This window comes from Poecilia latipinna, unplaced genomic scaffold, assembly GCF_001443285.1.
Source record: "Poecilia latipinna isolate Pla-1442-1.1 unplaced genomic scaffold, P_latipinna-1.0 Scaffold1063, whole genome shotgun sequence".
Lineage (NCBI taxonomy): Eukaryota > Metazoa > Chordata > Actinopteri > Cyprinodontiformes > Poeciliidae > Poecilia > Poecilia latipinna.
In genome coordinates this window covers 67,511-89,232 of record NW_015113679.1, presented here as the reverse complement: position 1 = coordinate 89,232, position 21,722 = coordinate 67,511, and the positions used below count along the sequence as shown (strand labels likewise).

The 21,722-nt window shown below is 39.0% G+C and overlaps 1 protein-coding gene across 1 annotated transcript in view; it reads right to left on the bottom strand.

Moving 5' to 3' along the window:
- Positions 1 to 21,722, bottom strand: part of LOC106959268 (calcium-dependent secretion activator 2-like) — a 63,931-nt gene that overhangs the window by 12,791 nt on the left and 29,418 nt on the right. The window contains exons 6-7 of the mRNA XM_015051737.1: positions 18,569 to 18,705; positions 4,072 to 4,259 (exon numbers count right to left, since the gene is read on the bottom strand). Of these exons, the coding sequence (XP_014907223.1) occupies positions 4,072 to 4,259; positions 18,569 to 18,705 (325 nt within the window). The remainder of the gene's footprint in view (positions 1 to 4,071; positions 4,260 to 18,568; positions 18,706 to 21,722) is intronic.

The window sequence follows — 21,722 nt, the reverse complement described above, 5'->3', positions numbered from 1 at the left end:
TCTGGATCAAACTCCAGAAAACTGCAAAACAGTTGAAACACTAATATTCTTTAAATCTAGACTAAAAACCCACCTGGGTTTCTGTTGGACCATAATAAATGAAACATTATTATGTGTAATGATGCCACTTGGAAAAATGTAATGTTTCAATTGCTGATTTTTGTTTTTATCAAGCAAAACACTTTGAACTGTCTAGTTGCTGAAATATGCTATACAAATAAACTTGATGAAACTTGATGATGCCACTCTGCTGTGTCTGATGGATGTGTGTCCCTCCATGAAGCTGCTGCTGACCTGCAGAGCTCTCTCAGTTCCATTCTGCTGCATCCTTAAAGAAGGCAGGAGCTTTAAAGCAGATCCTTCCTGCCAGCAGACTCACTGTTCTACTAGATCTTGTTGAAAAGTTTACTACAAACAATAGACATGAAGCAAATGTTGCCGCTTCACCTCATCCTCCTCTGGACTCAGGACCTGAGCCACGGAACCAGCAGGAAAGAGTTTCCTTCACACAGGAAGGCTTTTTTATTATTTACAGGAATTTCTAACAAATAAGCCATAGCACTGTGTGTGTGCTGGGCTTCATGTGAGTCAGATTTGCTGTTTATGTGGGTGAGGAACTGAGCGTCAGGAGCCACATTGCGGGTTCTGTGGGCCATGTCCACGACATGCATGTGGCCTGCATTTGTGTGGGCCGGGCGCATTGTGCTGGCTTTGTGCACTGCCAGCATGAGGCGATCTGGGGATGTGGCTGTGTTTGTGCGAGTCAGATGCAGTGAGGGTTTTTGTGCATCCCTGGACTCACACACTCTTCCTCAGTCTCTCTATGGTTGTCGCTCTCAATAACACTTTGATCTATCTCTTCGTCACACAGCAGCCCACCTTTTCTTGGTAAGAAGTCGGATATTCACCACACTGCAGTCTTCAAAGTATCTGAAGAAAGTAGCAGCTTGTAGTATGGAAATTACAGAAGTTGAACAGAACTGTCCCACTAGTACCAGTTTTTACATGTGTCCTGATACATTACAGAGAAAGTTTAGCACCATCTGGACTTTCAACCCAATCAACTACTGGTTAGTAAACTACTGGTAGCTATAACTGTAATCTACTTACTAACTATAGCCTAACTTCTTAAATCAGACTAAATTTCTCCGAGGTTCAGAACCAGTGAGCTGCATTGTTGTCACTATTAAAACTGTAAAAAGGTTTTTGTATCTACACTGATGTGAATATTACTTACTGCAAAGCTAATTGAAATGATTAACAATTAATCATGATGGCTACTAAGTTTTGGAACCAAACAGAGAATTACACACAAGTTAAGTACAGTATAATATTGCCTGAATGCATTTGACAAGTTTTCTTCAGTGGTTCATTCTGTTTCTCCTCTCAAAAGAACCCTCCAGGGAGTTTTGCATTTCTACAATTAATTCTTTTTTCTTGCCACCATTACGCCTGCCAGCAATCCAAAATCTCTTTGCCCCCCTTCTACACCCACTCAGGCGAGTCCTGAATGAACATTTATTCAAATTAGAGCTCCGACTGACAAAAAGCCAGTTCCAGTAATCCCTCCCGCCCCGCGTCGGGTAATATCTGATGATTAACTGAAGAAGCTAATCATTACACTTTCTAATTGACTAAATGAGTCAACAAAGAGAGAAAGCACAGATATCAGTAATTACCTGCTTGTTAAGAGCAGAGGGGGGCAGGAAGTGAAGAGGAGATTCAAGCAGAAGAAATGATGTTAAACAATGTGAAAAGCAACCACTGTAACTTTGTACTGGGCTCTTTGTTAATATTAGAGCTACCATGCAAGTTTTAAAAAGTAAAGTTCTTCTAAGAACTGATTTTATTCATTACTGCAGCTTATGTTGTATTTTGCCATCATATAAACAGAAGTCTAAAGTCAGGCTGTGCTCACATGCTGGCTGTAAAATGACAGTATTTTGGAAACAGTTCAACGTTCAAACACATCATCACTGTTTAGACGACCGCCAAGACACCTGTAGTTGTCATGCCAGGGCACTAGATGGCACTGTGGTTTTAGTATGTCGTCAAATCACTTTGACCTCACAGGTCACTGTGGTATCTGTATTAAACACAAAGTTCATCTCTATGACACACGTATAATCCGTATGAGAGGACGAGTCAAACTGAACGAGTCAAGCAGCTCATAATGCAGTCCATGATTGGTTTAGTTGTCTGCCCATGCATACGTTGAGCAAACTCTGCAGCCATGAGTCCTGTAGATGTGTGCTTTCACACCTGTGGAGTACATCGCACCTCTACCAGGGATATTCCATACAGAAAAGATCTACTCTGAGACCTGGAGGGTAAAAGAGAGGCTGGATCTCAACTCAGACGTTGCGGTTTCACTGAAAACCCGCTCCATGTTAACAGGGCCTAATTAACTTTATTGGTGAACCAATAAAGTTCCTGTGAGCAATTGGTGAAATTACATCATAGCTTTGAATGCAAACCACACATGGCATCAGAACTGTGGGGACTTTAAGTTAAACACAGACTTGTAATCCAATTCACAGCAAAGATTTTTTTTTAAGTTTTAGACTTAAATAAGGTCTTGATTAGTAGAATCTCAGCTACTTAACTTGATTTCAGTCCAGTTCAAAACTATATGTTACTTTATCTGCAATATGCAGGTTTTCAGTGTTACCCAAACTTCCCTCACTTGGATGGAAACGTGCTACTATAAAACCTCCGTACAGCACCTTTGCATTTTCACTGAACAATAAGGCTGCATGTTATAGGACAACATAAAATATGTGATCAAGTTGATGAATGTCATGGTGACACTTTGACTTCTGATAAACATACAGCTAAAATAAGTCCTAAAATCTTATCAGGCAAAATAATCTTTTCCAAATCAGTTTCTTTCAACATAAAACTTATGAAATTTTAACAAAAACTGCAGGCGTGTGTCTGTCATGAGTTGAGGTGGAGGCAGCGAGAGTGAACGCAGGCAGGACCCAGATTGAGAGGTGATGATGATTGGTTTAATAGACAGTAGCTCAAAACAGTCCAGTTCAGGCGGCACAGCAGAGAACATAAGCAAAGCTAAAACCGGTAGCAACAGAAACAAAGGACTGACCACGGAGCTAAACCCACCAGGACTATACAGTTCTACTGGAGGGCTAACAAACAGCCTGACAAAGATGAGGACCCGACAAGAGACAAAGACAACAGGTGGGTTTAAATACACAGGGAGGGTAATCAGGTAACTAGACACACCTGGGAACAATCAGCAGGGAAACAGGACAGGAACAGGACTAGACACAGAAAACAGAACATAACTGTGTCTAGTGAATTTTTGGTTAAAACATGTTTGTTCTTCATTCAGTGGGTAGAGAATCCAGAAATTTTACTCATGTAAGAATAGATAAAGTTACTCAAGTAAAAGTAGAAAGTGAAGCGTAGTAAAAATCCTCCTAAAAGTACATTTTTCTAAAACATTACTCAAGTAAATGTAATTGAGTAAATATAACTAGTTTCGACCAAATTCTTGATATAAGAATAGATCTGATTTTTTGGTCCTAATGCTTCCATAAAAAACTTCAACCAACATAATGTTACAATAATAATAATTGTCTTTATTGTCATGTTAGTGGCATGAAGAGCCTGAATGAATGGTACTTATAATTAGCTAATCTATATTGCAGTCCAAGTTAATGTTGTCACATTGAACTCAGCACTTTTCCTTTTGAACAAAGATGTCACCTTGTGACATCAGTAGTTACTGACTTCAGGCAAACAGTCCTCAGTATGAATAATCAACTTTTCCTTAACTAACCACAATCATTTTCTAACACCCATTAGATAGAAGTGAAATGTTGAGAGAAACCAAAGAGTGGAGCTTTGAAGAACCTCACATAAGATCATTACTTGCTCAGTTTTTTTTTCTTAACCAACTCAAAGTAGCCCTGGGCCATCCAGCAAAAACTGAAAACATTAGGACAGTAGCAGGACGTCCCACATACTTGGGGTAACTAGGAATCAAATGTTTGTCTCTGATGACCAAAGGACCAAAGTTATTCCATCATGATAATGCTTGTTTACCTGTTTCCATGGATATGTGAGGCACAGAAAGCATAGCTGTAATGCAGCAGCATGGGGTCAACCAGCACGCTGTTCTCGGCGTAGTCCATGAGATCCTTCAGGTAGCTCAGGTGGCGGTGGCAACCTCGAACCCCGTACCGGGCGCAGTACTCATCCAGGACAAACACCTGGCCGGGACTGAACCAGCCCTGAGGACAAGCATGACAATTAACCTGCTGCTACATAAACTACCATAAATATTTGGACAGAGTTCTGTATATTATCACAATGGATGTGAAATAAAGCAACTCAGATGCAGCTGAACTGCAGACCTTCAGCTTTGATTCAGTGGGTTGAACTAAAAGATTGCACAATATATGAGGAAATATAGTACAGAGTTAAAAGACAAAATTAAATAAATACATCCTTAGATCTTTGATTAAATATGCAAATAAATAAATAATTGTTTAATTTGTTTAGCAACCAATGTATTAAATATCTCATTAAATCATTAAAATGCAAACTTAAACAAGTCAATGCAGATAATTAAATAAATGTAGATTCATTGTTCCTGTTCCTGCAGCATCATTATGAAATCATTTTATCAGTCAAAACCAGAGATCAAAGCCAATGGGCGGGGCTTACACTGATCAATTGAACTCCAATAATATAGCCTCTTTTTGAAAACCATGTGCAGTTGTCCTATGAGCTGGTTGGAGAGAAAACTTTTGACGCCCTGAGATGAAGTGATTGTGTTGAAAAACATTTAGTTCCTCACATTTTTATGCAAGTTTTAGTTCAACCTACTGAGTTAAAGCTGGAAGTCTGCACTTAATCTGAATTATATCATTTAAAATTTATTGTACATAACCAAAATGAGAAAAAAGTTGACTCTGTCCAAATACTAATGGACAGAGTCAACTAGTATATGGACTGTAGACAGAAAAAAAACCTCTTAGATTATGAAACAAATAAGATGGGTCAAAGTGTAAGAGGTTGACGTAACAGTTTCTCTATAGGTTTATGAAGAATATGTAATGTGTCAGGTTGAAAGGTGTGGAACAATTTGAAGATCCTGAGATTTACATGAGTTCATTTATCTGGTGTGTAATCACTAAATTAGGCATGAAGCTTGCAACACTAATTAAGATTCTGCACTGAAAAACATTAACAAATTAGCACCTCCACTGAGCTGGTTCCACACACACACACACACACACACACACACACACACACACACACACACAGTGAGCTCCCTCTGGCTGACAGCCGCAGCTCAGTGCCAAGCGACCGGTGACCCAGGAAGGAAGATGAGCAGCACAGAAACTGTTTCACCTTCAGAACGGTTGGTTCCTTCTGAAGACCAAAACTCAACCAGACATTACAATATTAAGACACATCCTGAAAGCTAAAAAGAAATATCTATGTTCATATTGTCAGTCGGTTTTCATACATGTTCTTCTTTTGGCTGATAAAACCTTCATGGGAAACTTGGCAGGTAATCTGCTTAGTCTGCAGACGCTGAGAACACACACCTGCACACACACATGTCTGCACAGAATCCTTCACATCTCTGGTAGAGTTACATTTACTTATTACTGTTAGAACAAGTTGGGCTCTGATTGTCTTCCAGGAGATAACAGAGGGGAGGTCTAAATAAATATTTATTTATACTTTATTATAAAATAACTTGCTGAAAATTACTTTCTTCCTACTCAATCATCAACAGAAAGGCCTTATTTGGAATTAGAGCAAACAAAGCGGTCTTATAATTGCTGAGCAGCTTTTGTCATGTTTCCATTCAGACTAATCATATCTACCCCGATTTTTCACAACCAATTCACCAAAATGACAAAAACAGGTCTGGTGTTGGCAGAGACCAGGGACCTGGGATCTGTCGAGCCTCTCTGGACTGACCACCCAAAGCTTTGGTGACACTGAAATAAAGATCTACGGATCTTTATTTCTTCTAGTTCTTTTGCTATGGAACATATTAAACACCTTTTATATGAAAAAGCAATCTGCACAAGAAGAGAAGGAAATGCACTAGGCTGCAGAACACACATCATAACCAGAACACTGGCATAGCAAGGAAAATGTTGAGAAATGCAATAATATAAACAGCTTTACAAAATTAGCTTCACGTACATTGAAAATAAAAGTTACAAAAATTTGAAAAAAAGTTATTTTTAGAAAATATATTTATGGTCTCATTGCTAGGCTGCTTCCTATTGGGTTTAAATGTATCAGAATCCTCCTCTGTAGACCTTTTATTGACCCTCCTCCCTTCATCACTTTACTTAAGTTTCTTTCTTGATTTTTCTCTCTGGGCATGAGCTATTAATATCACACCACAGAGAGAGAAGGGGGCTCACTGATGGGCGTGAAGCGACAAGATGTTCCTCTGTGACAAACAGATGGCGCACTCCAGTCTTGGCTCTGACCGCTCAATTAGCAGCTAACAAGCAGACTGCCTCGTTAGGTTTCCATCAGCCGTGGCTGTGTGTCTCTGTGTCGGAGCAACAGCGTCTGCCGCCCCCCTCTGAGGGACGGCTCAACCCAAGATCAGTCCAAGCAGTTGCAGCTCTGAAACTACAAACACCTTTGCCTGTTTTCTTTTATCTATTCTTCTTTTTTTGGTTTGTGACTCAAAGATCATTTCAGATCGTTTCTCTCATAATTGCTGAACCAAAATATTGTCTCAAGTCACAACTCTGGGAATGAATGCAGGAATAAAAATAAATTAAAATAACAATACTGTTCCTGTAGCTTATGTTGACTCTGGTAATAGTGTGGAACAGAGCCATTCAATAATTTACCAGAATGGAACCAGACGTGAAAGCAAATGGAAGAATAAACCTGAGTAGACATCCAGAGAGCAACCAGTCAGAGATCACAATCTAACCAAAAGCATGAGAACTGAAGCTGTGGAAGCTGCTCTCCATCACAGCCACAGCAGATCCTTGGCTCAGCTGTGTTAGAATGAAATGACTGCAGATGACTTGACTGAATTTGGTCAAATAGTTTTAAAGTAAACTGCCTTGAGGTGACTTTGAAAAAACAGATCTGATTTCTGTGCAATTATGTGAACATGGAAAACAAAATTAAGCAGTCATACATTCATTATTAATAAATATAACGAGACAAAATATTTGGTTTATGAACCCAGAACGTCAGCATCCAGTTGCGACTGGTTTTCTAAGCAAAAGCTGTCCTCTGGGGGTCTGGGTTCCACCTTCACAGCAGCTTTAAATTGAGCTGTAGTAGAAGTGTGGAGTCAGAAAACACCACTGTAGGATTTACACCTCTTTAAGGTTTTTTATTCATCTTTTATCCTGTCACATGTAACCCAGGGTGAAAAAACTGCTCTTAGTCCCGCCTTACTGCCCCATTGGTTAGAGTGACAGTCAGTCACACAATGCATGCAGCCAATTGACACACCTGATGTAATTATTTAGGCTTGCTCCAGCTTTCCCCAGTCAGGTGTGAGGGGGAGAGCTGGAGACAAAGGAGCTACAGATCCAAAAAATCCAGTGAGTTTGGAGCCTTGAAGCTGCCATGCTCCCAACTATTATTGAAATTGGCCAGGTGATTCCTTTTTAGGGTAAAGGATGGCGAGCTTCTGAAAACTGGCTGGAGCCAGGAGAGCCCTAAGAATCACTTCATCCTGGTCTGGTCTGTATCAATTCCCCCTCCATCTCACCACTCAGGCACACACTCCATTATTCATCTTTTCATCCGAAAGAACTTGCGCTGGGACATTTTCAACTTAAATATCTGGATAATTCAACCATGGACTTCTGAATGTGTGTCGGTCAGCCTTTGGACTGACCAGCGGGGAAATCAAGACCCTTTGTGCACAAACCAATGAAGGACTGCCGCAGTACTGTGTATATTTTTTTGTTTGTTTTTTTTTTGGTCCTATGTATGTTTGTCTTGCATTGTTCACTTTAATTTTGTCTAATACATTGTATTGAAAGCAGTTCTTTTGTATTGTTTTATTGATTACTGACAACGGCTCCAGTAGACGAATTCTAGTCTTCTGATTTTTTCCATCCAGTCCTTTTACACTTTAAATAGTGCTACACACAACCACAATTTTACATGTAGTCATATGTGGTGTCTTTCCTAATAAGAAACTTAATAATTTCAAATTTAAAGGACTAACATGATTTTACAATATTTTTCACAATCAAGTTTCTATGTTGCAGTTGCTGCGCTAGACTTTTTGTTGTCTGTCATTTTGACTGACTGGGTCAAAAAAAAAATCTCGTCATAATCTAATTTAAATTTTTAAAGTGACAATGATAACATTTTGGACTTGCATTTTTATTAAAAGCCCAGTCTTACATGAGCAACTTAGGCGTAAATCCAGGGGAGTTGAGGGGGTCCAGACCCCCTAATCTTGGAAAAGTCTAAAATTGTCCCACCCCCCAAAAAAATCATTGAAGAACATTTGCATTTAAATATCAATATAAAAAGGCAAAAGAAACAAAGAACAAACTAAATCTGCCACTTATCTCAGAAAAAAATAAGAATTCATTTTTAGGTCGCCCCTACCATTGTTAGAACAATGGTTCAGTCCAAAGTGAAGGAGGAGCAACAGCACAGGCTCATTAGAGCCGCTGAAGTGAGGAGCTAGCTGTTAGCTGTTAGCTGTGGCTCTGCAGCACAAACATAAAACCCTCCAGTAAGTAAATACTTAAAAGACATGTAACACCTTTTATTTACTTTCACTGAACACATCACAATAAAGATCAGACTGCAGTTTGTTATTTTCTTACTTTGACTGAATCGTGATAAGCTGCCTCGTTAGCAAAACTGCTACACTGCTTTCATAGACTTAAGCTTTCTTGTCAAAGGTAGCAAACATCTCATTCATATTTAACTCTTTAACTTTTAGTTAATTAGAAGAGTTTGAAACAGGAGGAGGGGCTGAGCAAGTGGACCAGCTCAGAGTGTGGGAGCCGAGAACAGATAGAAAAAAAACTAAAATGTTATGCCTTTATTTCTCACTGCCTTCAATGTAAAGCCTTTAAAACCACAAAATAAAATCTGAATATTTTTCTATGTAAACCCTTGTGCTTTAAGTGCAATGGTTAAGTTATACTTGCCAGATATTCATTTATATCTACTTATTGGTTCTCACTCATCCAGGACTAAAAAAGGTTTAAAAATAAAGCAACTTAACAAGTTATAATTTAAATAGGCCATAACTTGTATTGGGAGCCATTTCAATAAATCAATGTTTATAAGGAATTTTATTAAGAGCAGTTACTCATTAAAGCTTTTTTATTTAGAACCTTAACATTTTGTAAAGGTGTAGCAGATCAGTGAGACTGAAGAAAACTTGTATAGAAGCAACATTTGAGTTTTAATTTTATTTCTCAATAAGTTGCTTACTAAGAAAAACACATTTGATGTGGATTACTAGTCATTTTTGGTCCTGCAGCCTGAATGTGGTTTAAAAACTCTTTAAACCTCATTTTACGTTACATTTCAATGTAACTTTGCCGACCCCCCCAAAATTGGTCTTAAGAAATTTTCCTGTTTTTTTGGCTCTAGTGGCCTTTATTTGATAGTTAATTGACAGGAAAATGGGTAATGAGAGAAGGGGGAAGACATGCAGCAAAGGTCACCAAGGCCGGGAATCGAACCTGCGACAGCTGCGTCGAGGACTAAGGCCTCCATATGTGGGTTGTGCTGAACCCCTGTGCCACCACAGCACACCTCGAAATGTTCCTGTTTGTGGTCCCCCCCCAATCATGAGATGGGATCTACACCCTTGATGAGCAATGAAATGTCTCCAGGGAATTTGCTGCAGAGGCTCTGAGGTTTTGAACATTTGCGTCACACAGACTAAGACTCGTGGTTCTACAAGGTGGACTGACAGGGTGGAGCAGCTGGAGACCTAGCAGGACTCAGACATCCACCTGGATTGACAGCACAATTTCTTCCTGGAGGAGGCCATGAGCTGACATAATGCTGCCATTAACTAATTGTTCTCTCGCTCCTGTTATTATCTTTTTACGTTGATGAACATCAAAAGTAATCCTACATCAGTTTATCTGTTTCTTCTTGTACATTCTGCTCTATCTTCTCAAACTCCCAGTCAGTTGTGGCACATGGCCACTTCTACTGATCCAGGCTCTGGTTCTCCTGGAAGTTTCTTCCAGCAGAACCTATAAATTTCTGCTGGAAATTTATGCCTGCTCAGTATGAGAGATTGATGTAAAGTCAACGACGCAACGCGAGTGATTGTCACTATGTGCTGGTCAAGGAGGAGCGAATTCTGTAAGTCAATGACTTGATGCTCTGGTGGGTTTCCTTAGAAGCTTTTTAAGCTACTTTGAATTAACTGAGCTTAATTTACTGTTTGATAAGTAGGATCAATTGGAAAGTATGTGTGACTGGATTAAATTGTACTTTTTTGTAAAGTGCCTTGAGACAGCATTTGAATTGGTGCTACATAGACAAACTGAGTTGCAAGGAAACATTTTCAGATGTCCTCCATGCAGTCCGACCGACCTTGAACTATTTTCCAATGAATACTGAGCAAAAATGGGGATCTGTAGGTGTACATAGCTGGTAGAGACAAACTAGCAACCTGCTGCTAAACCTCCAGTAGCAGGTGGTTCTACATATTGACTCAGGTGGGCTGAATACAAATATACCCCACACTTAAGATATTTTCATTATAAATAATAAAAACAAAACCTTGTAGACTTTTCTTTCACTATTACAAATAGCTTTGTGTTAGCTTATATCACATAATATCCCTACTAAATACATTAATGGTTGCAATGTGACAACATGAGAGTTGAAGTGTAAAACTGAATATTAGTACTAATAAAGTTCAAGTCAAATAGAAACAAGATGCAGGTTGTTTATCAAAGCACACTAGATGGATCTGTGTGTTTCACATGCATGTGGTGATGGCTGAATGTGACTGGAGCCATCAACCCCAACTTTAGCAATCCTCTGAAGAGTAGACATTGTTAAGAAAATAGATTTAAAGTATGCTAGTTTTAAAGCTTAACATGTCTTGATTGAAATAGCCTAATTATAGTTTTAAAATCAGTATCTTATTCTGGCCTATTGACCTTTATGTTACCTGTAGTTACAGCAGATGGTTTGCTAAGATCTTTTGAACTACCATTTGTCTATGTGGGAAACAATCAGGAGAAGTTCCAGCTTTTCACACTCATCTGTGAAAAGCTGTAAAACAACAAGAGTTCCTGGCTTTAGAGAGAGGGTCAGAGATAGCTCCTGGTTGGATGAGCAAAGATACGCCTTATTTGAATAAATTAAAGATAAGAATACGCCTTCACTATAAAACTTTCTACACAGAAGTAACAAATTAGATTTCCTCTCGCAATTCCCCAAAGACATCTTTTCTTTTCTTTCTTTCCTTCTTCTTCTTTTCCATTTATGTCAGGTAAATGAATGTATGTCTCTGTTGTTCTGCAGTTTCTGTTGTAATTTTATGCGTTGTCTTCTACTGGATTAAACTCTGTAATTCTGTGACGTCTGCACTCGTTGTTGTTTTCTGTGTGGCTACACGCGGTCCGCCGGGAGAACCTGGGATCGAAGAAGATCGAGTAAAAGAGTTTTCTTAAGAAATATTATAACCTAAAATTTTCTTCAACAACATTTACCTAAATCACTGAAATGGGCTTGAGATTCGAACAAAACGGGGGCTTGAATCACGTGGATGCACAGACTTGGCTATTTATTTCAGGATCTGTTAAGACTAAAATAAGAAGGTAGGTTTCTGCTTCAGCACACTAAAACTGCATGAACCTGTGTCCTGGTCTCTCAGAAGCTCAGCAATAGTCAGGGACAGGATATGAGCTGAGGCTGTAAATTTATAGGTTGACAGGAGGCTAATTAGGTCAGATTCTTGCAAATTAGAGTAAATATTGGTCTTCAGACGCTGTCCACTTCAATGATCACTCTCATTGTGCTTCAGCAGCCAGAGGGCTAAGAAGGGTGAAGCATCGGGACAGCAGCATGCTACTAATGGTCAAAGTCAGCTTCTGCAAACACACAGTTTTATTTCTTTTTACCATTGAGATGTTTTTAAACTAATATCAATTCAAGAACAAAAATTTTGAGAGACCTGCATCGATCTAAAGAGTCTGTACATGCCGAGTTTCATCTAAAAAAGATCCTGATTGTGTGAACAGCTCCATTCTGGTCGTCCAGTTCAGCCAAAAGAGTGTAAAGAGCAGAAAGATGTAGAGACGTGACTCTAGGTTTGGACTGGATCTGTCTGGGCTCACAGCACCTTCACTGGCCAGATTTAACCTCCTCCCCCTCAGAAGGAGTTTGGCAGCAGCATGGACTCCAGCGACATCCTAAACTTCTGCCTAATTACCATTGTTGTCATTGGGTTCAGCTCATTTTCAATAAAATATGACCTGGTCTGAGACATGAATCCAAGGCTCTTCTCAACAGATGTCTCCCACGCCTAGGCCCAGGCCTTTTCTAAGAGTGCTCAGTGAAAAGAGGCTCAAGTTGGAACAAAAAACCCTGCGGTGTTCACAAAAGGCTGAGCAATGAAGAGCTGGCTGGACAGTGTGAATGGAGCGGTCTAATTGCAGTGCTGGAAGGAGTCCTTGTGAGGTAGGCAGACAAACCAAAGAGGCCCAGATGTCACTCTGCTGAACATCTCGTTGACTTGAAATGCAAGACAAGACAGCATGACTCCTCAGCATCAAAGTTAGTGTTCAGAGGAAACCTTTGTCAACAGTTTTTTAAGAACATGCTTTTACTAACAGGGCCTTACAGAGTTTGAACATATCTGCAACACATACTCTTTACTGGATTCCAAATGAACCTCCTAAAAGCAATATTAACCCAGACCGTTATTCATGCTGTGTTCTCATCCACAGAGGCAAAGCTTTAACATTTATAGAAATGATTGAAATAGACAATGAGCTCTTGGTTTATGCTTTTAAAAAAATATATAGGCACAGGCAAGACACTGCGCAGAACCCTCAAGCTCCCAGGTCTCTGGTAGATATATATATATATATATAGAGAGAGAGAGAGAGAGTCCTGTTTAATTATTTTAACATGTAAGGTATTTTTTTAATATGCTATGTTATATTAAGTGTGTGTAACTGCTTTTGTAATAAATAAGGTTTTTATGATGTGGACCCCAGGTAGAGTAACCATTTTCACGGCGATGGCTAATAGGGATCCAAACAAACAGAAATTGAAAAGTTCAGTTTGTTGAAGATCAGGCCACACATACTTCAGCTAAAGTTGCTCAGAAATCTATGAGCAATTTACAGTGGCTACAGGAAGCATTCACAGCCCTTTAAATTTTTACATATTTATAAAAAATATTTATATTTTTAAGTATTACATGGTCATAAGTATTTGCTCAGTATTGAGTAGAAGCACCATTTGACCTGGTATTGCCATGAGTCTCCTTGGAAATGATGCAACAAGCTTTTCTCTGGAAAAGGTTTTCTTCAGGATTTCACTCTAGTTGGCCACATTCATCTTTTCTTCAACTGCAACCAGCCGTCCTGTCCATGCAGCTGAAAAAAAACAACCCCATAGCATAATGCTGCCACCTCCATGTTTCACTGTTGAGATTGTATTGGGCAGGTGATGAGCAGTGCCTGGTTTTCTTCACACATATCCCTTAGAATTAACACCAAAAAGTTCGATCTTCGTCTCATCAGTCCAGAGAATCTTATTTCTCGGTCTGGGAGTCTTTCATGTGTTTTTTGGCTAACTCAGTGTGAGCTGTCACATGTCTGCCACTGAGAAGAGGCTTCCATTGGGCCATTCTGCCGTAAAGCCTCAACTGGTGGAGGGTTGCAGTGATAGTTGACTTTGTGGAACTTTCTGCCATCTCCCTGCTGCATCTCTAGAGCTCAGCCACAATGATCTTTGGGCTCTTCTCCCACGATTGCTCAGTTTGCCTGAACGACCAGGTCTAGGTAGAGTTCTGATTGTCCCAAGCTTCTTCCATGTAAGGATTATGGAGGTAACTGTGCTCTTAGGAATCTCAAGTGCTGCAGAAATTGCAATGACACAAAGAGTGAACAATTTAAAGAGGTCTGCATACTTTCTTTACTCACTGTTTATGCGACATCAGACAAAAACACAGAAACCATCGCGCTCATGGAGAATATTTATTCAGATCTTTTCATCTGTAGGAATTCCAAGCAGACAATTTTGTGTTATAATATGGTCTAAAATCTATTGAAAAACAAATTTAATCCATTAATAAAGACATCAAAACTAAGGAAGCCTGTTGAATTGTGTTAATGTTTGGAGGTGAGTTGTTTATTTCAGGTCTGTATTTTATCAATGAACCATGATGTTCTTTATGAATCATCCATCCATCCATTTTCTGTACACCCTGACAGCCAGTCTGCTGTACATATGCTACAGGATTGTCTTCAGGGTGTACAGGCATGGATAAGAGCAAATTTTCTTATCCTACATAAGGAAAAAACTGAGATTTTAGTGTTTGGTCAATGCAATCCCCTGCTTGGACATGACAGTGTTGTTGGTCCCCTGTCTTCTTTTTGTCGTCCATTCGTGAAACATCTGGGTGTGATTGTTGATCCTATGTTTAAATTTGATTAGCATATTAGCATTGTTATCAAAGCCAGTTTCTTCCAGCTGAGGACCCTTGCTAAGATAAAATGCTGTCTTCCTCTGCCTGATTTTGAGAAGGATATTCAAGGATTTATTACATCACGTTTAGATTATTATAACTCTTTGTACTTAGGGTTGGACCAGCGCTCCCTGTAGTAACCGCAGAGCATACAAAATGCTGCAGCTCGTCTGCTGACCAAAACAAGTAGGCGTGAATCCATTATCTCAGTTTTGCATGTCCTTCGCTCCCTGTTGCTTTTAGGATAAAATGTAAGGTTTTATTTGTTTTTAAGTGTTTAAACTCCATGGGCCCTTCCTACTTAAGTGAGCTCTTGCAGCCCTAGGCTCCACCCAAAGCCCTAAGCTCAACTGACCAGCTCTTATTGTGTGTCCCTGAAGCTAGGCTAAAAACTAGAGGGGACAGAGTCTTCTCTGTCTGTTAAGCTTTCTCAGTCAGCAGGTCAGTTTAAGTCCAGCCTGAAAACTCATTTATTCTCCCTGGCCTTCAACACCAGTTAAAGAGAAAAAGGTAAATGATGGAAGAAAATCACTGCAGCTAAATTTTAAAATTGTTTGGTTTTTATTCATGGTATTAACTTTTCAATTGGTATCTCTGCCAATTTTACATTTGTCTTTATTAGTTTTACTAAACTTAATTTCATTTCTATTTTGTCATTTATCTACCTGTGATGTTTGTTGTGAAGCACTTTGGTCAGCTGAGGCTGTTGTAAATGTGCTATATAGATAAACTTTGACTTGACTTATTTTGATGTGGGAAAAGCAAAAGACAAAATCTGAATCTGACATGTATCCACATAAACTGCCAACTTCTGTGCTGCGTCCCTGGTTTAACGTTGCCCCACATTTTAGTTCATTTGTTCAAATAACAGAGAGAACAGAAAATAAAGTCAGCTTATCAAAATTTCTGCCGGCGGTGAGCAATTGGATGTAAAGTCAATCATCCCTGGATTAGAACAGACCGACCAGCTAAAAACACACATCTCAGCTTTGTGTGCAACACTGAGGTAATTTGAGGAAGATCCTTACATAATGCTGAACATAGTTCATATCCAGAGAGCCTGGGATGTTCATGGTTCAGAGTCTGCTAATTTACACACAACACAAAAGCCTTCAGTTTATTCTCTCCTTCCAAACTCTTATCTAGGATTAGTCCCCCTCCTCCCTTCTGTGTCTCCAGTGAGTCGGCACAGCAGTTGGGCCGTGTTCCCATTTGGAAAGTATTGATTAGAACATTTAACTCTTCAATCAGTGTGAGAGACCCCCCGCAGTTTAATAAACCAGCACACACACACACACACACACACACACACACACACACACACACACACACACACAGACTGAAAGCTTTTATGTCTCTTCAAAATGTTTTCGGATGTGTTTTAGCCTCAGCAGGAACGTCTCTTCCCCTTCAGCATTAAGCTCCTACAAGAAATGGGTGGCAAATGTAAAAATGATTTTAAATGACCAGCTCTAGTTATCTCTAAGTGAAAGTTTAAATTAGCTATCATGCACACATTGAGTCAGCCATATAAATTTAGTGTTGGGAGGATAGAAGCAATGACAGCAATAAGGCCTAGACAGCAGAAAGTCAAACCAGCATAAGGAAACATAATGTTTTCATCTATTTCTATACAGGCAACATGGTTTAATTAAAGTTGCATCTGGTTTACATTGGCAGTTTCAACAATGAAACAACTGAAATATTGTTAATTTTTCTTTTTTTATTGGTCTGATATAATATTCAAATCTTTGATGTGTTTTTGTTAGCTGGAAGCAGAAGGTGATCCTAAAAGAAAAAAAAGGCTTGAAACAGTCAGTGTGCAATTAATCTATGTAATATGCATGACTGAGTGATGGAGTTACCAAAATAGATACAATTTTCAATGGCATTCTAATTTATAAATGGATCTGTATTCCCCTGAATCCTGCAGAAAGAAAACATTTACCATTAATCCCAGAATTATTCACACCCCTGGCAGATTTAGGTTAAAGGCAATCTTTCAGTTAGACACGCATGTTTCTTCTTACTGGACATATTATTATTCTTTTGGGCTGAACCAGTTCAAAAAACTGGGCCAGACCAAACCAATCTCCAATTGAGATTTTGTGAAGAGGGCTAAAGTTTAGGCAGATGGTAAAGATGACTTTAAACCTCAAAAGCTTCAAACTCATCACCATGAAAAATCATCAAAAATAGAGTGGAAACATGTAAAAAGTGATCAGATCGACATAAACATAGCACAAACTGACGACTATATCTGTCAGAGAAGTATACACTGTGATTACCATGTGCTTTTCTTTAATCAGCAACATGACACTATGACGTAGAAGTTACATTTTGTGATTATGACATCTTGACTTAGCAGTTAACTAGTCAGACCATCATCAACGAACAGGAAGGTGAGTTTTATACAGGGCATGTTTTGTGATTGACTGTAGCTGTACCTAGACTACAGGTGTCAAACTCCAGTCCTGGAGGGCCGCTGCCCTGCAACCTTTAGATGAGCCTCTGCTGCACGGCATCATTAGCAAGGCTCTGGAGAAGTTATCTACACAAGAAGGAGGTAATTAAACCATTTCATTCCAGTGTTTTGTACTGGAATGTTTTGCCAGTCCTCCCCTGTTCTGCATCTAAAAACTGCAGGACAGGGGAGGACTGGAGTTTGACCCTCCTGTTCTAGACCCTGCTTTAAATACACTTTGGACGTATATCCATTCAGTTATCATAAGAAAAAAATTATTGACCTTTTTTGTCGAATCTTGTAGCGTATGCTGAACTGACAGTTCTACTGTGTGCAGTACTATTAGTGATCAGTACTACTTACTGATCACTAATAGTACTGCGCATGCATGTGTAGTTTTTACTGCATAGAGTTTTGCTGCATACTGAGGAAGTCCTTCATTCATTTGATTATCCCTCTGTGTGGAGCAAATGTAATGTTTATGATATTAGAGAGTCACTAATTAAAGAAATACATCAACTCTGTGACAATTTATCATGCTGCTACTGTAAATTGTAGACTACTAAATGGCTGTATGCTCACTGACAAAATAGGCTAATCAACAACAAATAAATACAGTCCAGTTTGCTAGTATCTGGATGATTAGTGCTGTACCAGGCATCAACTGGAGCAACTGACAATTAGATGAGGGGATGAAGGGACATGTGTGGAGCATGTTTGTTCCTGTAAATTTGAATTGACAAGATTTAAGGCTTTTTTTACAGACCTTGAAGCAAGCAAGCTTTTCCAGTTGAATCACTAGTATGCATGTGTTTCATATTGCATCCAAAATGAATCTATCACATGCTTTATTTACAGTTTGGTTTTGTTTTGTAAATAAAATGATTTTATCCATTTGCAGAGAAGAAAAGTATTTTAGTAATCTGGTTTTTTTCACATAAAATGTCCACTTCATAGGTCCAAAATGATTTAGCTATGAAATTTAAATTTGAGCACAAATAGAATTTCAGTTACTTAAATGCATCGTCCAAAGGTCAGATTGGTATAATTTATTTTCTACTTCATATGAGTATTTATTAGGTCATGTAAATTGTCTAAATCACTGAGCAGATGTTTGACATTAATCAAGTGTACTTTGTACCTGCAGTCACCCAGTGAAACTGACAGCTGCCCTCTGTGAAATATTTTGAGCCTCGTCTAACATCACATTGTCATTAAGAGCAGTGATTCCCAACATGCAGGGATCCCATGTTTTAGATGTCTCTGTTCCAGCACACCTCATTCAAATGACTGCATGGCCTCCTCAGGTGCGGAAGCAAGGAAACACCTAAAATATGCAGGGCTGGGGTACCTGAGGACCAGGGATTGGAACCAGTGGCCTAAAGAACAGGTTCGAGGCAACATACCAGGCAGGAGAAGGAGTCATTCATGCGGTGCTGCAGAGTGTGTTTCTGTAAAATGGAGAACAGAGCAGCATGGTCAAAGCAACCCGGAGCTGCAGAAATTAAATCCTCCATTCCCTGACGCTGACAGGGATCCAGACCTGAAAAGCAAACACAAAGCAGGTCAGAATAGAATCTTCACTTTGTTCAACAACTAAAGTACTTTAGGTTTTTACATTTTAAACAGCAAAGTTAAAAAGAAAACTGTCCCAAAAGTGGCTCCAGTTTCAGTTCAAACATGATGCTTCAAAACTGTTTAGCAGCTGCTACTTGTAGTTCTTGGGTGTTAACTTTGACCTCAGAGGCTTACAGCTCGCCCTGCTCATTCACACAGATGTTTCAGTAGAATTGTTGTATACTGATTTTGTGAATAAGTTAAGCTTAGACAGGAATGAGGCGGGAGCTACTTCCAGACTTGTTGTTATAACTACTAACAATTATAATTACTACTATTTTTGTAACTTAGTCACAAGTAGCAAAGGTAATACAGAAACATTTTTCTGTGTCAGTAACAGTACATAATCCCCCAACTTCTTCTGTCAAATGTTGCACAGATCTGCTCATGGGTGCAGATATGGGTGCATAAACACACATATTTGTGCGCCACTCTGCAGCACTTCTTAGCAGGTGAAAGAAATCTGGTCCAATCAGCAGCACCCTGAACTCAGGTAATATAAGGAATCCACCAACCACATAGATGATTTTGCAACAGAGCTGAGGAAGGCAGACACAATCACCAAAGCAGCATTTCATGGGAAAAGGACTTAGTTGAAATGTAATTTGACTTTGGTTTTGCATTTGAGTAAAATAAAGGTAGAATTTATTGAAGGGACAGTTTGCACTGTTGCGTTTTACAGTTTGGTTCTATTAAATGCATATTTAAGTTATTTAATTAATGTAAAAATTTATATCCTGAGGGGAAAAAAAGTTTAATTCTAATTTAGGAAAATATGTTTGACCTCATGTAAGATTTGTTTAATTCAACCAAATAAAAGATTCAATCATATAATTCTTGAATCCATGGTTAAAACGGTGAAAGAAATACATGTCTGAAGTTAATCATGGAATTGATAATTAAGGTAAATTATTGACTTTAAACCAAAATGTCTAAAACCCATGTTTAAAAATTTGTATGTGTTTTGTAGGTTTTTCACCTCTTCATCGATTCCCGTTCACCAGTGTAAATAAAGATTGAGTGAAATCCTGAAGTCTCTTCAAGTTCTCCTTTTTCAAGTGTGGGAAGTCATGAAGTTGTAGAACACTTGACAGCTTTTTTACTTCCATTATCTCTTTCTCCAACAACAAAATACAGAAAATCCTTAAACAAAAAGGCCTGAACACTGGTACTCCACTATCACGGTCCCCATTCATCCCTTCACCCTCCACGCTGTCACAGTTCATGCTGAAATCTCAAACTAGATCTTTAAATCTAAAACCTCCACTTACACATTAACATTGTAAAGTAAAGTTTGCACAAATGTGCATCAGGGCCAAGAGAAATGCCTTTTTTCCAGACCAGTCCAGTAGCTTATTTTGAGGAGCCAGAACCATACCTGCCAGGTTTTTGTCTTCAAAACACAAGATATGTCACGGTCCAGGGGGAAGGGGTGGGAGACAAGAAAAGGGGTGTGGTGGGGGGAGAACATAACGTAATAGGACCGGGGGACTAACGTAAGAGCGGTGGGGGAATTGTATATCGTACCGTAAGACCTGGGAGAGCAACTAATGTGAGAGCAGGCAGCACAATCTGGGATATTTATGGTACAATAATAATTACATAAGTACGGCAGGAAAGGAGGTAAAACATTGTAGATTCCTGGACAAAATGGGAGACTCAACAGGTATGGACAGAACGACAGAAACCACAAAATAATCTAATTTTCTGTCTGTACTTGTCAGTGTTCCTGTCCCTTGAACATTTAGGCATGTTCCAGACGCAAACTACAATGTGTTTTTATGGGATGAGGCCAATAAAGCATAGAATTGTGAGAAATAAGGAAATAATACACAGCTTTCATGTCATATTTGGTGTTGTTTGAGACCACATTTTAACATAGACCACAGATGTACAAATATAAAAACGTTTGTTCAGAATCCCAATGATGTTAAACTCCATTTAATGGTTTCAGAATAGATAAAAGATTTAAATTTATCATTTAAATTTAGGATTTTAAGGAGCTGGCAAGTTTACTGTACCTTGTAAAAGTGCAAAGGGCATTGGCTTATTTTGACTAAACGAGCTTTTACTTTAATATAAATACAGAAACAAACCTTTATTTAACCTTTCAAATAAAATAACCATGTTTATTCATACAAAATAAACAATAAGAATGTAAACAGTGACAATTTTGAGTAATTATGCTCAAATTTCCATTAACATTCGCTCAAATATTTCAGAAATCTAAGAATCCAATCTCTGATGTCTATTTCTCTAAATGCAAAATAATCTACTCAAGTAAGTAATATTACTCAGGTACAAGAAAAAAGCACAGAGCAGTAAAACTACTCATATAGATAAATGTTCCCCCAACAAGTGACTCAAGTAAATGTAACCAGTGCTTCCCACTTTTCAACAGACTAACAAAATCAGTAGCCTAATCTTGTTAACAAGCTTATATTGACAGATGCTAGTCATCACTTAGCTAACATTATCTGTATCCAACAGCATTACTTGACTCTCTCTGTTAGTTTTGGGGGGGAAACTATGCAAAGTTCTTTGCCATTTGCTGCCATGATTCTAACTCACACCTGCTCTGCACAGGTGTAAAAACTGGCGCACGCAGCTTAGTGCCCATGCTGCTTTTAAAGGGGGCTCAGAGAAGCACGTTACAACTTGTTAACAATGAATAAAATAGTTGTAACAACTAAAAAAAAGTGTGGGGTACAGAGAACGGGAGCCCCTACTGTATGAAATCGAGATAGGAATAACAGAAAGTCGACCACTCTGAGGGATCCGGGGGAAAGGGTAGTGTGGACACAATTGACTCCCTGGGTGAGCAATGGCCCCCCCAGTGCCCATCCATGCCACCGGGCCTGTCACTCGTTTAATCAGGAACACATACATAAACTTTATTAGGACAGACACATCTGCTGGGAAGCAGATGTGATGCTGCTCAGC